Here is a 17,983-nt window from a genome sequence, read left to right as displayed (position 1 = left end):
TTTCACATGCCTACCAAGAAAGAGACATCATGATCAAAGAAAAAGAATAATAATAAAAAAAAAATAATAGAATCATTTCGTTGTATGATAAGAAAACAGAGATAAAAGCCTGAATCTAAGGGAAGAAAAGCCTAATTCCAAGGGGAACAACAACCCACCACCTCCCCATTTGCTAGTATTTGTTTATTCAAAGCTGAATGAATGAATGAATGAAATGAATTGAATTGAATTGAAGTGAAATGATGACTTCAAAGACTTGAAAACCTTTGGTCCCCATCTTTGAAAGCACTAGCATGTTTCAGCTCATCACTTTTTCAACTCACTATTATACCTTGGTTTTGGTTTTTCAGTTATCATGGTACCAAGAGAAAAGCCTGCATGGAAGCATCCTTGCAGGAAAAAATATAAATCATGGAGCTTTTTCAGGTGAACACAACAAGAATACAAGAACATCTGAATCCAAATCAATGGACCAAGAAATGAGTTCTAGGGTTTCTGCTGGCACAACTAACAATAGCAGTAAAGCATGCAGAAAACTATTATGCCTCTTTTATCTGACAGTATTGTTGATCATCTTTATAAGAACACTGGAATCTAAATCAATGGAAAATGGCATGACATTTTAGAGTTTTATTAGTGTCATGTATTCGTTCATCCTATAGTTTTTGCAAAAAAGGAAAAAAAAATGCAGAAAAAAATGCAGGAAACTATGACTTGTTTTTTTCTGAGAAAAATACGAGGTTTTAGAGACTTACAGAATAGATCTGATACTAGTATTCTGGCTGACATAAACTTTGGAATCTAACTGCATTCAGATTTGATGTATTTCTTCAGAGGATGGTAGCTGATATGGAGAATTTAACATTTGATAACAAGGATAATTAAGTTGCACACAACATAGCAGTTCCGAATAGCAAACCAACAATTTACAGCAATAGAAATAGCAGTGCAGACACAGAGAGATTAGAATAACATGATCTAATAAGAGAGTTATGTTCCTAGAACTTTTAGGAGCTACATAAAGTCTCAATCCACATGAAACAGCAAGCCATAAGAGATAGATATAGGACAGTTGCCAACTAAAGCCTTAAAACTTCTTGTATTTCGAGAAGGGCCCTTACAGCGATTTGATTCGCTTGAACTTTTTTGGTTACGGCTAGTTTCGGTTTTTGCATTTCTCCATTGCCCTTGGAGCTGCAAGGATACAGAAAAAACATGTATCACTAAACAAGAAACTGACAAACAGCATTATATGGACTACTAGCTAGTAAGTTTGCGATATCCAGATTTACTAGCATTTTATAGGAATTAAGAAGCCATTTTCTACGTACCAAGTCCAATTGCATCAGAGCCCTTCATGATCCTCAGCCTCCTACAGGAGTCAGTGAACATCCTGCAATTTTGTAAACATAATTAATCAGTGTTCACAAAATAATGTTTTGTAGAAAAGACAGATGACCGGTCAAGAATTGAATTAGGGCAAACAATCAAGAGATTACTGACAATGGTGAGCATAAGTATCAGAATGAAGAAAATGCGAAATGAAATCAGAATAGTCGCTCCTACAAGGAGAAGATTACAAGTAAACTGATTTAAAGCTATGAAAGCAGTTGAATTGATTTAAGTAGGACCAATTGAAAACGTGATTATAGTCTGTCAGATGAGCTTTTCTTTCCATTGCTTTTTTTTACATGATGATGTTCACAAATCAATAAATATAAATTATTACATCTGAAAAAGGAAGGGGAATATAAATCGAAAAGAAGGTTAATTTTATGTACTTACTCCCATGGAACATCACCAACAAGCATCCAGTCACCATCCTTGTCTTCATAAGTGAGCACATACTCAGATCCATTAAGAAGATCCATCAAGCGACTTTCACTAAGTCCATCTCTGCCAGGTATTCCATGAGAACCACATTGACCTGAAATGTGGCAAAATACAAACACAAGTAAACTACTCATCATGTTACCAAATTACCAAAAGCTACGTAAACGTATATTAAACGAGTGCTAGTATCTTGGTGCATATTTAGTAATTGACTTGCTCAGAGCTTCTACATTTAAAAGTTTCCGATCTGTGTCTTGTAAAGAAGATCAAGCACTAAGGTGCAATTCAAAGACCAATCAATTAATTTTGTACACAGAGGAGAAAAACCTTCTTTGATTTGAATAGTAGCAGCCCAAAAATCCACAGAAGCAAAGTATAACCTCCACTACAAAAGGGGGAAAACAGAAAAAGGGGCATTAATATTATTGTCTTCCATCATTCTTTCTTATCTAGATCGACAAAGAAGGTTGAACCCCAAAATTTAACGTTGCAAACAACTGAGATACAAGACCTGGACCTAGCTCCTTGCTAAGCTACATAATTAGATAAATCAGGTGATTATAGTAACAAATAGATTCACGACCAAGCCATCCAGGTAAATCACTCGCAGATGTTCTTAAGCGGAAGGGAAAACCGAAAAAAAATCAGTAGTTTCTTAGAACAACAAACAGATACATAGTGATCAAGATGGCGTCATTCAAAGAAATTCTTGAACAAAATAGGACAAGAATGGGACCAGTAAAAAAAACTCTTTTAGTTACCAATATTCATAGCTGCAAGAGCCCACTATAGCTGCAAGAAAATAAAATGGATGAGCTTACTATGGAATATCCAAGTACAATGAATCTTATCAAACTCTTAGAAATTACTTGGAATCCCACAAACCTGCAGATCTACTTGATTAATCTAAAAGAAGTTTAATTTTAATCCAACTGAGCTTCTTCACCGGAAATTGGAACCAAGACAAATGAAGTAGCTAAAAACAAAGCTCACCAATAGTAAAGCAGCTGAACATTTTTTCAAGTGCAGAGGAGAGCTCCTTGTAGTTGCAGTACATTTTGAGATCGACCTTTCTGAGATAGGGGGCTCCATCCATGCTAACCTTAACGTAGAGACATCCTGCACTTTGTTTCCCTTCAGCATCATCCTTGTTCTTCGACGGGTTTGTCGCCATTGTATTCTTACGATAGCTGCGAATTGGTGGCCAACCCACCACCTGTGCCCTGCTTCCATGCACACACGCTTAGAATTCTGTTTGACATGAGTTGAAGACTCACCTAGCTGTGATTAAACACCAAAACTATCTTGAACAACAAAATCTAATTCAAAGGTGAAATCAACACCAAAAGGCGAATATATTTCAAGAAACAACTTCATATTACATTGTTAATGAACCATTAAAGCCATTAAAGTCTAAAAGAAAGACAGCAGGTCCTCCTATACAGGAAAAAATATATCTTAGCTTAGAGGAACAAAAGGAAATAAAGACACGCATTTTTCTTCAAAACTGATGTATTTTATCAAGTTCTTTTCCATGTTTAGGCATCAAAATGTTCTGCAAAAATAGAGATAGAAGCAAACTAGAATTATTGCAAGATATAAAAAAATTATTATTTTAAAAAAAGAAACATCAAAAGCATGGAATTATGGGAATTTGATAGCAAATCAAAGCTGAAAAGAAAACCAGTAACAGTACACCGACATTTCAATTAAGGCAATATTTATCAATTATAGACAAAGACAAAGTACAATGAAATTCCAGACAGAAATACATAATTAAACGTTCCTATGTCTCACTATAAATACAAGTGAAAAACCCAATAACTAAAAAATATCAATACAAATTAGCAATTCAATAAATTTCTCAAATATTCAGCAATTAGATCCACAATAATTCAACTTGTACGCAGCAACGCAGGAAAATTAAAAATACAAAATTTTTCAGTAATCCTCAATAAATTTTCTCTTACATAAATAACATCCACAGAAACCATATCTCATAGGACGAAAAAACAAGCACTAACGCACACTAATAATTTTCATTTTATTTTATTAGAAACAACCACTTTTTCAACAAAAAAACACAAACCAAAAATACAGAAATTTCTCCTTTCAGGCATACCAGTAAATATCATCACAAGAAAAACACCATAAATTTGTTTCCCACAAAAAACTCACACAAACTATGAAATTTCACCAAAACTCAATCAAAAACCAAACTTCTCATAAATTTTCCCAAGAAATTCTCTCAACTCTAACAGCTCCTCCAGAAAAAGAATAATAAAAAAATCCCAGTCTCATTACAATCCAAAAGGAAAAAAAACAAAAGATGAAACAAAAACATAAACATAATCATTAAAAAAGAAAAAAAAAAAAACGCTCAAAATCTCATATTTCCTCTTAAATCACTGAACAAAAGACTCACTTGGGCGCAGGAGCCATTCCACGATCAGCATCTTTCCCCCCATTCTGCCCTTTCTTCACCTCCCCCGCCTGGCCAGCACCATCCTTAACCCCATTCCCACCCCTCCCCTTTCGGAGAGAACAAACCACCACCTTTCCCAACCTCCACCTCAGATCCAGCTCCACCAGCAAAGCCCCACTTCCCAGCACCATCAATAGCATCCGAAAACCCCCTCTTCGCACCAGAAACGAAGCTCTTTGGCATTAATCCCAGCGTAAGACCCATTCCTTTGGTTTCTCTCCGGAGACTCAGACCCCGGAGGCCCTAGTCGCAGCTCCGTCTCCTTGAGACCGAGCTTGTGGCCTTCTCCCCCGGCCGTCACCTTCTCCGGCGCTTCCATGGTTGCCGAGAGACCGATGTAGTCATGCTCCAGCGGAGGCGTCATCGAACGTTGCTTCTCAGAGGGATTTCAGCGAGCATGAATGAAGCGAGAGCACAAGTGAAGAGAAAAACAATAAACACCCAAAGATATCTTTTTTGAGAGAAAACGGGAGGGTCTTGGGTTTTGAGACCCTGAATGGTCCTGTTTATAATAACACCCTTTCTCAGGGGTCTATCTGCAAACCCATCTATTTTTTTAAAATATTATACATTAATTTAAGAAAAAATTATTATTATTTTTTAAGCACACTAATTTTGTGTTTCGGGGTAACTAAAGATATAATTTTGCATTAATTTAATATTCATTTTCATTTAATTTTTCCCCATCACATAAACGTTAATTCTAAAATATTTTATTTCCTTTTTATTTTTAATAAAATCTTAAAATAAATAGATATATATAACAATGCAACAAAGTATACATTTATACTTTATATATATAAATTTAATTAGTAAAATCAAAATTTCAATGCCTAGTACAGCTATAAATCAAATTGTAAAGATTAAAAAGTAAATTTTAATTTAATTTTATAATTATATATATACATAACCTTTTATTAACTTATTATATATACAAACATTGCGACAAATATATCAAAATAAAAAAAAGCTTTTCCACGTGGTAAAAGGAGTAAAAGGTAAAAAAAAAGAAAAAAGAGGGTTAAAAAGGGAAAAAGCAGTGTTACTTTGTTATTATTCTTATAAAATTTCCACTTTTGGAGCAGCTCCGCCGACAGCCGACTGAAAGTACCCGGCAGGGTTGCAGATAATAACGTTTTTATTATTTAATTGTTTAATTATTTGTTTATTTATAAATATATAAAAATAATTGAAAGGATTGAAAAAAAAAAAGAAAAGGGAGGGATGAAATTGTAAATGAATGTGCTCAGATCTAAAGATCTGACCTAATATTCCAATGGGGATTATGTTGCATTTTTTTAGTTATTCCAGTTGGTGGGTGAAGAATTGTGAAGAGATATTATCCTTGATTTTCCTTTTTTTAACAAACATATAACTTTACATTGATTTTGACAAATTATTCCAATTGTATATATTATGCTTAAATTAATTTATTATTTATCTTGGATGTTTTTACTTTTAATTGAAAATAAATAAATAAAAATTGTATGTATTATTTGGTTGAATTATGTTTTTTTTTATTTATTAAAATGTGGATGTTTTTTTTTTCTTATAATGTTTTAGAAATTTTTAAAAGCTGAGGGTGATTAATGAAAAAAAAGGCATGCAGCTTTGCACGCCTGCATCGCTCGTCATGATTGATTGGAAGACCATCTCATCGAACGGCTCGCATGGAATGAAGCCTTGATCGCGTTTCCCATCTCGTTTCCCTCTTAACAACAATAAAATAATACACCATTCTCACAAGTTTGGCATTTCCCTAATTTTCTAACTTATTTTAAAATTTTCAAAATTTTTTTTAAAAAAATACACCATAAATATATCTTTTTGTTATTATAAATTCATTTACTTATATTTTTTAATTAAAAACACATATTTTGTATGTATATATACTCCATATTTATTGCGGGAGAGAGACATAAAATCCACTCTTGAATTCCACCATGATTTTTTCATAATTTTTGGTGCAAAAATTAAAATTCAAACTGGTAATAGATACAGATAATTTACCTACCAAAAATCTCCCCAACCCCAAAAAATCATTTATTTTAAGTATTTTTAAAAAATCGTAAAAATCTTGAAATTATCCATAAATTATAAATCTATATTTTATATAAATGTCCAAATCTTAAAAAACAGAGCACCTCACCACATGCAAAAAAACATCCATCTTAAAATAACAATTAAAGTTTTTCTTTTCCTATTAATATACATAAGAAATTATAAAACGAACGGCCCTGATTTGTTGGCGCAAAGGAGATGGGGGTAGTTAGGGGACAAAAATCGGGTGACCGGTAATAACCGGGAAGAAGGGGGCCAGTAGGAGTAGGTAAACCGAGAGAGGCGACGGACACGTGTGGGTGAGGCAATGCCGACATGGACTGCGACGGGTTGCCCTCTTGTCCCCGTTTTCTTTCACATAAACATTCACACGTGTAACATTTGTGTACGTGTGAGTTACACCGTTACACGTGCGGACAAGGATTGATACGAGATACCAAATGCGGGTTGTGTGTTATGAAGGGCCAGGTTTGTGAATGAACTCGGATTGCACTTGCGGAAAATTATTTAATTTATGTATATATATATATATATGGCTTTAAGTTATTTATGTAGATACGTATATTATTATTATCTATATATTGTACAGATTTATTATTTATGATTATTGTGCATTATTATATAATATTATTGTCTATGTTGAATATTGTTTATGAATATATTTTAGTCGTTAAATGATTTCAACGGCTTCCCTAGCTGTGCTGATCTTTCTAGCAGTTCACTACACGTCAAATGATTTTTTGTTATTTCCTCTCTCTCTTCTCGGTTTGTGCGTATACTCGAAGGAAGGCAGAATATTTCATCCCTCATCCAGAGTAATTTAGTTAGTTGTCAATAGCTTGTGATTCGGAGTTGTCAACCCGTTATTTTCAGTCAAGTAATTTATCCACCTGCTATTGTAAATGTTCTTATATTTTAAATTTAAAATGATTACACATAAATAAGGCGATATTTAAGATTAAATTTTATAACAATAAAGTATATATATATATATATGAAAATTAAAAGTGAAAGCGGGGTGGGAATGGGACCCGCAGCTCGTGAGAGCCAGCTGGCATGGCAGGGCATTGCAAGAGAGCAAATTACAAGATGCCACGTCATTGGTTAAGGCTGGCTGCTGTCAGAGCCCCCACAGCAAGAGACAAAAGATTCGGTCTTGGTTTATCATGGCGTTTGCGTAAATACAAGACGTTCAGAGGTTGTTTTTACTAGTGACAAGTGTTTCTCTTGTCTGTTGACCCAATCACAGCCGTCCATTTCTGATCACAGATTCACAAGAATCACAACATCTTGGTTTTTTTTTTCAGAAAAATCCATGAATTTTTTCTTATTTAGATTAAACAACACTCTAATAGTCGAAAAAATAATGAAAGAAGAATCTGAAAATTAAAAGTAAAATATGAATGAAAAAAAACCTATAATTATTGGTTAAAAATATATTTAAAAACTTGGAAATGAAGTGGGAGTGTAAAGGCGAAACGTGTCAGTAGGATTTAATTTTGTTTGAGTATAGAGGCGTGAACACATGCAAACATAGGCCCCCACCACGTTGAAGATATCATGAAACCCAAGGATTAGTTTAATTAAAAGTAATTAAGAAAGGGATTAAATAACAGAGAATGTCCTAAAAGGGCTCCTCTTTACACCCAACAATGACCTCGATAGATGGGATTAAGGGGTTAAGCATGTCTCTTAACCCCTTTACAACACTTTTATTCAAGCCGTCCACTTGTACTTTCATGTCCATCAATCATGTTATTTATCCATATAACCCCTATAAAATCTCATAATTGCATATTTATTTCCAAAACAACTTTATTTTTTAAGAGTCCACTAAAGTTTTTGACCTAAAAAATCACTTGATATGTTTATTATCTTCATAATGTTGTCACTTTTTAACTTAATAAATATTCTAATCCTCTTAACTTTCACAATCAAACGCTGAAGATGCTGCGGAAAAGGGGGTAATGTATATTAATTTATGACATACATACATATATATATATATATATATATATATGGTTTGGACGAAATATAGTGACAAGGACTTATTTTTTTTTAGGATTGCGTCCGGGTCTGTGATCCTTTCCAATATTACAACTTTTGTTTAGCCTTCTAGAAGACACAATATATATATATATATATATATATAAAAGATGCTTTAACAAATGTATGTTTTTAATTACAATTAAAAGATTGAGCTAAGTTTGTAATAAGTGATTTGCAAAGAAGTAATTAATTACTAAAGGCCACAAAGCAAAGGGGTCCCAACCAAGAAGGCGACTCTTCGAAATAGCGGGTGCAGTGAGTAGGCCCAGTAGGGCCCACGGACCGTAAGGTGGGATCCACGTGGCGAAGCGTTTATGGAGGGACGGGCCCACTCCTCACCCCCATCCCCTCGTGCTCATCCCCTTTTCCACTCCACTTATGCCATAGTGGGACCCGCTAATGGGGCCACGTGTTCCCCACCACCCGTGCAACGGGACCCCGGCCACTAATTCGGGCCCACTGCGGATAAGCGCCGCATATCGGCCCACTTTCACCGGAATCAAAGACAGTGAGAGGGACACGTGTCTTGGATGGGTAGTGTCGCGAGATTGCCCTTTGTGCGTCTTAGGATTTACGATGTTGCCACGAGAGAATAATTGCGGAAGAGATACGAAATGAGCTGGCGCATTACCCGCAGGATATTCGCCGTACGTGAGAAACGGATTCGCTTGCTGCGAGGGCAATAACGTCTTTCCATCTTAGTGCATGACATCCGTGTGATTCCCGGATACCGTCAGAGCCCGTGATCACACCACACCGACCACATGGAAAAATATAAAAATAAAAATAAATAAATAAATAAATAAAATAAAATGGAAATTTCACTATTATACTCGGCATCTAATTACTTTCAACTAATTTTCTCCTCTGTTCCATCCACGCCCAATTGAAAACCTTTTCTAAGCGAGATGGGAAAAAGACACAAAAATAGTTTTTTGTCAGCATATGATTAAGCTTAGTATGAGAATCCACTGAATTATTCTCTCATCAATTACGCTAGTCATAATATTATTCTCAACCAGACACACTTTATTATTATTATTTAAAAAAACAAAAAAATAGAATTTTATGCTTTGGAATTGATGTAGAGTATGCTCACTATCTCCTAGCAATTTTAAAGATGGGCCACCATATCATTAATTATAAGGGACAGATTAGAACCAATAATTGAGCTTGATTATGCAAGACATGCATTTATACCAGGATTGTCAATCATACTTAAAGATAATGGCCTTAATGTTGAGCTGGTGGATCCAAATGGGTACAGAGAGGGACCGGTTTGCAGGTGGTTTAAGAAACAAAAAGATAAGCAGTCCCCTTCAAACATCCTCTTTACTATAAATACAGGGCGAGCATGAGTGGGTTTGGCAAATGGCTAGTGATCTTGAAGTTGTAGACCACCTTTGCTCACAGTGGTTGATTGGTATAAAAGGTGGGCCACAATTAAGACCTTCAAAGATGCAATAATATAATAAGAGGAATAGCTAGCTAGTTAATTAATATCGGGAGCTTGATATTTTCTTGATAGTAGTATTCATGGAATCAAGTTACAAGTTACAAGTTACAAGCTACTATAGAGTATACAGTAGACAACTCCTAATTCCATTCCCAACAAGTAGCTCTACAATTTTGTATTTATCTTCCATGTGGGCCAGGACAGAGTTTATGGTCAGGGTTAGGTTGTCTTCAAGCATGCGTGCCTCATACTCGTGGGGAATGAATGGCTTACCGACATGATGTGCAAAGAATGGTTAACAAAATATAACTTTATTGGAATCTTCTGCAATTCACACAATATTATTATTTTTTTTAAAAAAAAAGTTTAATGCATAATTAAATTATAATATATTTAATGCTTAAAGAACAAACTAAATTATCTAAAAAAACATGGCCCTTGAGTCACTAGGATTGTACACCTCGTGTCTCATACTTGTCTAAATAAATCCTTTTAATATATATATATATATATTGAAAACTTTCTTCTAATTAATTCACCACACATGTACTACAAAGCTTCTTGAATTATCCCAATTTATAGAAAAAAAAAAATTCAGTTAAAACAGCACTTAACAGATTTGTATGTTATCTATGTCCTCCAATAGCCATTGCTAATCCTTCCAATTATAAATGATGTCCCCCTGAAACTAGAAAAGATTTCAAACTGTTACAGAGGACCACAAGTAACATTGTATTTAGCAGTAAGATCTGATTTATATCTATATATATCTAAATTGTTTCCCTTGATTAAAAATTCTGTATATCCCAAACTAAACTTCTTTTATTATAGTTACCATGTCCAAGTTTTCTTTTTTCTCATCACAAAATTAATTCCATAGGGTTTTGTTTTCATGAATCTAACTAATGAAAGACACAAAAAATCAATTGACATCATCTTAAAACCCTAGTGAAGAGTCCCAAATGAGTCAAGAGGATGGTTTCTCTTCAAAATAGAGAGCATGGGCAATTGATTAGAGGATGAATAAGAGAATCCATAAGACCCACTAAAGCAATAAAGCAAGACCAAATTGAGTGGGAAATAGATGTGACCCACTTAAAAGCAACTTTGGATGGGTGCCGAAGAAGTCTCACATCCCCTTTGCATATACTAAGCCATGTTATGCCAAATCCCCTCCTACTCATGTTGTCTAGACCTTGTTTAACAATTTAGAATCCCACAACCAAAATTCCATGCTTCCATTCTCACCACCCACTACCCACCTTCTTCCTATGTCTTTGCTAACACATTATTTTTTTGCTGCGCATAATGCTACCTAGACCATTTCTAGAGAGAGAGAGAGTAAATGAGCTCACCACCTTTGGCGTGTAGGACTCACAAGATGGACACAACGGTCTGGTGCAGTCCATTCAAGGTAACCAGTTGGTTGAGCCTTTATGTCTTGATAGCAATATACTGGAAGAGTAGTGGCTTTAAGGTCCCAAAGAAACTAAAATTGAAAGCATACCTCGCTTGCCACCCTCAAGTGTTTTTTTGTAAGTGTCTCAGGTGACAGTCATTGTCAGCATCCCTTTTCGCTGCTTAGGAGTTGATGGGGATGAAAATAAGCTGGCAATAATTTGTTTCAGCATTGCCTCCGTGGTTATCAGTTTCTGTGCAATACTCCTTACTATTGCTTTCAAAAGTCTGCTGTTTTTCTGCGAAGGGACGATTGGAAATGTTACAAACCAATTCCCGTTTCCAACATTCATGTGGATGCTAGCACAAAAAGAAGTCAGAAATTTAAACTAAAAAAGCAGTCACAGAATATTTATGAGCAAACAAAATAGAAATAATCTGGTACAATATGGGAATAGGAAGAAAACAACTGAAATTTATTTTAGGGAACCATGAGTGGGATGGCGCAGTTCTGGCAAAGAGAAGATTTATATACCGTAAAATAAGGTAAGTGGTAGGTTTCAACTTCATGGAAATAATAATTTTTATGTTAGAGACCAGAGAAATCATAACTGATAGCAAACATGCTCAAATGAAATCCATAGCAACACAATTTAATGCAAAAAAAAAAAAGAAGAAAAAAAGTTCATAAATATCATTGCATCCTTCAAACTTCTTTAAGACAGAAGTTTGAGTAGTTGATTTGAACTTCAAAGGAATAGTTACCGCATCTCAAAGAGCTCTTGATTGGATGGAATACATAATATAGATCTGCAAATACAAAATTTTAAATTCAGGATGAATTCATGTAACTCACTAAACCACCATGAATTATCCTCATAGACAATTCACATTAGAGATTAAATAAATAAACATAACAGCAAACATACTCTTAGGAAGCCAGGCTCAGGTAAAAGAATCTGCATAAAAAAAAAAAAAAGGAGATGGTGCCAATAATTACACTTTTTACAAAGTTTGAGTGTCTGACTTTGTATGCTCGTATCCTTCAATCAAGGACAAATAATTACTTTTGAAAGAACTTTATTCGTCTTCATCTGAGTATCTATTTCCACTGTTCGACTTATTTCTCGCATAGATATATAGTTAGGGCCCGCTCTAGCACATGGGTTGAAAAGGGCAAGTATCTAAAACCTCAGTACTCTTGCCCATGAGGGGACTATTGTCTTGCCCAACTCATTAAAAACCAGCATCATCAATACATCAAGACTACCTCTCACTTTCGGTAAGGAAGTTACATCCAAAATCAATATACAGCAGGGATGATTTGCCTTAACCAGACTGAAAAGGTTTTGGCACTCCTTGAAAACACTGATCTTGTACAACAAAAGATCAGTGTTTTCAAGGAGTGCCAAAAGCTTTTCTTCAACCATCCTAATGCCTCGATAAAAATAACCAAGTTATCATGCCCATGAAAATACTAATGTTAACAAATCTGGGACCTTGGTGATTAATTCATAAAACAAACTTAGCATACGTTTTATTTGGAATTGCAGCTAAGTGCTCAACACACCTATACTAGATTGAGATCACATGATTCCCTTACACAAGGAATTAGGAACTGATTAAGCCACACAAAAGTCAGATGAGATCAGTTAATCATAAGATTTCAGGTGCAACAAATACTTTTGTTCTCAGACGAGGAAATTTGGACAGTATGATTTATTTTACTATAAATAGGATTAATGAGTACAAAAAAATTCTACTTTTTATAATGATACAAGAAGCTTTTGGGGTGCAAACCTTTTCTTAAACCTACTTGCTATTTCAAAATTGAGAGGTTTTGTTGCCATTCACTGACAAAAGTACCTTGTATAATTTCAGACGCCGATCTCGGAAAACACCCCAATTATGCCTCTTGGACTTGACTTTATTTAGGTCAAACTTTGCTCCCAAAATGTCTTTATCTTTAATACTAGCAAGTGCCACAATTTCTCCAATTGATCCTGTTTTCATAATGTTCAAGATCTTTAGCAAGTATGCAGAAATATTGTAGATTTTAAATAGACATACAGACCGAGGATGAATGCCATAGAAGGAAATGGTGCTGTCACCATGTTCAATTTTAATAGTCTCCTTTCCAATTTGATAGAAGCCACAAGGGGAACCTGCAGCAGAAGTCGATACTGAAGTATTACATAAAGTAAAGGATAACATCAGCAAGGCAAGTCAGACTTGTTAGACGCTAGTTCAAGTTGTCTACTGATTACAATTATAAGAAAAGATATCAATACCAAAATTGCACAAGCATGTCCTTGCATTACTCTCATCCAATCACACAAGAATTAAGCCCTTCATCTTGTGGCTCCGATCCAATTGTAGTGGGATAAAGTAGTACGTTGCACCTTGAAGAACCATAGCTCAAGTAGCTTCCAAAAACCATTGATCCCAGCAAATTGCTAACATTATATATAATGAAATGATTTTCATTAGAGTGCAAGCAAATACGACGGAAATAGTCCACTAAAATAAAGTATATGGCAATAATCAGCAAGGTTTCTAATGCAACATACCAACTCCAATATTTGCAAACTTGGTTTCAAAGACCAATCTTTCCAATGGATAAATTTAAACATTATTTTCAGATAAAACAAATGGTCATGACAAAAGTATCACACTATCACCAAAAGAAAACATATAGAAGAAAGACTTTAAACCTCAAAACCAGAATCTACTGGATTGAAATAAAACTTTTCTTGATAACCTGGATAACATGAAGATTATCCTTAATTAGAAATATAGAGCAATTAAAAAAGTAGAGCATAAAAATAAATATAAAATAAAAATAAACAAAGAAAACAACATGACTAAAGAAAGAAGAAAGGCACTACAAAGGAAATATATAAGGGTGGTTGAGTCAAATTAAAGTACATCAGACCATTAATTTCCTACGTCAGGAAGCTAGAATATGACAAATAACACATGCATATGCATGATCACAATCAACGAATTTCCTATAGTATTAGCCAAGGTGAAGGAAGAGAAAATGAAGTGCTTGGACAAATGACAATGATATAGGGAGTAGCATAAGCCTCAAGATACAATGACTTTGCACATACTTCCCAGCATCACTCATGTAAACTAACAAGAAATCAACCATCTTAGCACAATTTGGGGAAGAGTTCAAGGATTCTAGAATAGTGATATTAGCTATTCAAGGCACAATCACAGCCAAAGAAGTGGAGCACTTCCCTGTTTCCTGGATGAGCTCAAGGTGAGCCAATTCAGTCTTTCTTTCTACTTCCATTTATTTAACTAGTCATTTCTCCTTAATGATGACCTTCCGAAGGATTTCCTACATGAAACAATCATTTCACAGGCCTAGGTGCACAATAAATGCATAGAAAGGAATTCTCAAAATATCTTCAGTGATTTGTATAACCTTGTCATAGTTTCACCAGATGCTGTAGCATTTTGGCTGTACAAGAAGGGGTCATTTCTAGACAATCAGCTCACATTTCACATTAGCTGGCATAATGATCAGTAAAGGGTATGGCCATATGAGAATCAGTAGAAGCAGTAATTTTTACTTTTAATTTGCAAGATTAGATGAAATGACACAAAGTAAGGACAAGAAATGAATTGTGATTGCTTGGTAAAGTTCAACGGCATCATAAATGATAATAATCATTCTATGAACAGAAATAAGATGCATACAATCATTGTACCTGAATGAGAAAAATGTTTGCACCTTTCTTATGCACACCCATAACCAACCTGCAAATATGCCTCAATGTTTAGAACTTGAACTCTACAATGCCAAACTACAAAATATCCATCATCTGGAAGATTGAGAGAAGAAATATAAAATAACAATATGTCAGTTAATGTTCAAATTAACTTATGGCAGATATGGCCTTCACAAAGCCCTCCACCAACCATCTAGTATGCTTCAACTTTCTCAGAAAATAAGTTAATCTCATTTAAGATTCTTGGAGAACAATTTTAACTGGAAAAGATAGAGGAATATTTTTTCTACCATACGAAAAGATTTTATATAAATGATAGATTGGCTTATAATATAAAGCAAAATAGCCTAGTAGCAGGACGAAGAATGTCAACGAAACAAAATCCTGATTTTATAATGAATATTTGATGGGCCATTTCAATTCGATTCCAGTTAATCTATTTCATCTAGAACAGAACAATCAAACCAGTATAGCATACGAATCATCAGTACCACTCCATCATTAAGGGAAAAAAAAATTATTTGAAAAAACTAAATAAATTAATCAAGGTATCATGTATGATCAAGGAGAACACCTCAAAAAGCAATTATTGCACAAATAACAACTTCCATAAAGACCAAGAGAAGATATAATATTCTGAGTAAACTTACAACTACAAATAAATAAATTGAGCTATGCATGCAGGAAGAGAAGAAGAGCATACCTTTCAGCAGTGGCAACATTCTTAGAGACAGAATCCAAGCAAGCAAACTGGAGAGCTACAAGCATAACCTTTCTCAAGTCCTCCATCTATACAAGAACTTACCTAAATTAGGAATTTCAGAAGATATGCTACCATTTATGGATCTTACAATGGTCACAAAGATTGATATATATATATACACACACACATACATGCATGCATACATACCTATGAAAAAAAGAAGAAAACAAGAAGAATACATGCTTAGTTGAGTTTAATTAAATGAAGAAATAACATGGACAACTAAAGAAACATGTATACAATATGTTCTCCCTTCATTTTCCTTACCACCACATTATGCTATTTTATTTTCCTTTCCTCTAAAAAAATAAGAAATTCTTTAACTGGAATGGAGAATTATAGATACAATAGGCATAAACAAAGAATACGGAGACAAGAGGTACTAAATAACCAGATATCCCAACATTACTATTTTTTTAGTTTAAATTTCGGAATTATGCAAATGTGACTGCTGTTACTTGGAACTCTACGCAGATTGTATTTAACCATCCAACATGTTTTCAAGGTTAAAAGTAGCATGGCTAACACGATCAGCCTTCCAAAGAGGATGTGGAAACCTAATTGGCAATGTAAATTAACAATAACAATAGCTGGCTATCCACAGCCAGCTTCAAAAAGAGAAGATTCATATTTAAATACTTATAGTTTAGATGTTAACAGTATAGCTTTGAAAAATGAGCATGTTGTTATAGAGTAAGTTAATCTAAAAAAAAAAACAAACAAATGTATTCTGAATTTCCAACACCTTAGAAAAATTTAAAATGAGAAACCATACAACACCAAATAAAGTTCAAGTGATGTATTATAGGATAACTAAACATAAAAGTTCATACAACACCTGGTTCAACATAATGTTTGGGATTATCAATTCAATAGGTAATGGTTTAGATTTTCACTTGATATTCAAGAAAGCTTACAGAAACAGCTAATTAATAACAACAAAAACTAATGTTACGGCTTTCAAGATTTTGAGCCTCCTCCCCAGCTCAATCAAAATTCATGGTTCATAACTTCACATCCATACTCATTACCAAAGCTTTGAATTCATGCTCCAGCACAAAACCAATAAAAGCATTCATTCATTCATTCATTCATATTACTTCTACAAATTCTATCAATCAAACTTCACTGTATACCTAAATCGAACCAAAAAAACTATTCTAGAAATCCATTTTTTCTATTTAAACTACATGGTCGCAATTCAAATTCATCAAACATCGAAAAGAAAGGCAACGACAGCACATTGTCGGATCAAATTCAATCGAATTGAAAAACTGAGAGATCTGGAACAGCGAGATGAATGCTTACTGACCAGGAAGACCAGCTTAATTGATCCTCGTACGGTGCGCGTATGGTGCGTAAGAGAAGAGGGAGTAGAAGAGAAGAATCACGAACCCTAGAAAAGCCTTTGAGCTTGCTATTGATCTGAGAAAGAGGAAAAGGGATCCAATGCATGGCAAAACCGTAACAGAAGTGCCTCATGGGTAGTAATATGGTATAAAATACTGTATATAAATATACTGTAGCACTGCTGGTTCCTTGGTTTCAAGTTGAAAAGCCGTATTCTTTACCCCTGTAAAGTTATAAAGTACGGGAATTTATTATTATAGAATTGTGATTCTTGATATATTATTCTAACTAACCGATTGTAATATATTTTTGTATTAACTAACTTTATATAATAAATTTCTAAGAATTATTAATTAAGCCATAACTAGAACAATATTGAACTTATATATATAGAGTTTTGATCATCTATGCATGTTTGTAGAATTGAAATCTATTAATGTTGCTATCAAATCACTATTTGGTGAATCTTATGAAACAGTAGTACAGTGAAAAATGGGGTATACAGTAATTTGATCTGAACCGTTTAATCAATTTATGCACAATAACTAAACAAATCTAAATCGTTCAACCCTATTTCTACTATACCTACAACATCCTTTTTAAAAATTAAAATAATCTAATCAACCCAATTAATCCATAATTAACTCTCACCGTAACAAGATTAATGGCACAAATAACCTATATAGCTTTCATATGTATCCAATCATGCATCATGTTAGGAACCAGCAAAACTAAAGCGTCAGTCATGATATCAACGTTAGTTTCTATCTGAATTTTCTTATATGTGTCAATAATATTATTGTAGAACATGCACCCAATGATAGGCTTTAATCATTTTTGTA

At 34.2% G+C, this 17,983-nt stretch overlaps 2 protein-coding genes across 11 annotated transcripts; both read right to left on the bottom strand.

Annotated features, from left to right (window-relative positions):
- Positions 1 to 850: 850 nt before the first annotated feature.
- On the bottom strand, positions 851 to 4,774 carry LOC120261147 (auxin-responsive protein IAA21-like). The gene is made up of 5 exons (XM_039268884.1): positions 4,259 to 4,774; positions 2,827 to 3,056; positions 1,786 to 1,927; positions 1,332 to 1,393; positions 851 to 1,194 (listed from the first exon to the last, which is right to left on the bottom strand). Exons 1-5 carry the CDS (start codon positions 4,456 to 4,458, stop codon positions 1,157 to 1,159), a joined length of 672 nt encoding a protein of 223 aa, XP_039124818.1. The 5' UTR covers positions 4,459 to 4,774; the 3' UTR covers positions 851 to 1,156.
- Positions 4,775 to 8,548: 3,774 nt separating this feature from the next.
- On the bottom strand, positions 8,549 to 17,300 carry LOC120261179 (N-carbamoylputrescine amidase-like). Of its 10 annotated transcripts, none has more exons than XR_005536570.1 (8): positions 17,104 to 17,300; positions 15,732 to 15,817; positions 15,008 to 15,056; positions 13,357 to 13,447; positions 13,149 to 13,285; positions 11,392 to 11,581; positions 11,240 to 11,279; positions 8,549 to 10,572 (listed from the first exon to the last, which is right to left on the bottom strand). XR_005536570.1 is itself a non-coding variant. In XM_039268946.1 (7 exons), exons 2-6 carry the CDS (start codon positions 15,815 to 15,817, stop codon positions 11,429 to 11,431), a joined length of 516 nt encoding a protein of 171 aa, XP_039124880.1. In that variant the 5' UTR covers positions 17,104 to 17,300; the 3' UTR covers positions 8,549 to 11,279; positions 11,392 to 11,428. The 10 variants fall into 10 exon arrangements, 6 of the variants coding, with proteins under 6 accessions (XP_039124880.1, XP_039124882.1, XP_039124879.1 ...); XR_005536571.1 differs by having other exon boundaries at positions 8,549 to 10,566; XR_005536568.1 differs by having other exon boundaries at positions 11,240 to 11,581; positions 17,104 to 17,299.
- Between the last annotated feature and the right edge of the window lie 683 nt (positions 17,301 to 17,983).

This window comes from Dioscorea cayenensis, chromosome 5 (genome assembly GCF_009730915.1).
Source record: "Dioscorea cayenensis subsp. rotundata cultivar TDr96_F1 chromosome 5, TDr96_F1_v2_PseudoChromosome.rev07_lg8_w22 25.fasta, whole genome shotgun sequence".
NCBI lineage: Eukaryota > Viridiplantae > Streptophyta > Magnoliopsida > Dioscoreales > Dioscoreaceae > Dioscorea > Dioscorea cayenensis.
The sequence above is the reverse complement of the archived record's forward strand: the minus strand, read 5'-3'. Positions and strand labels throughout refer to the sequence as shown.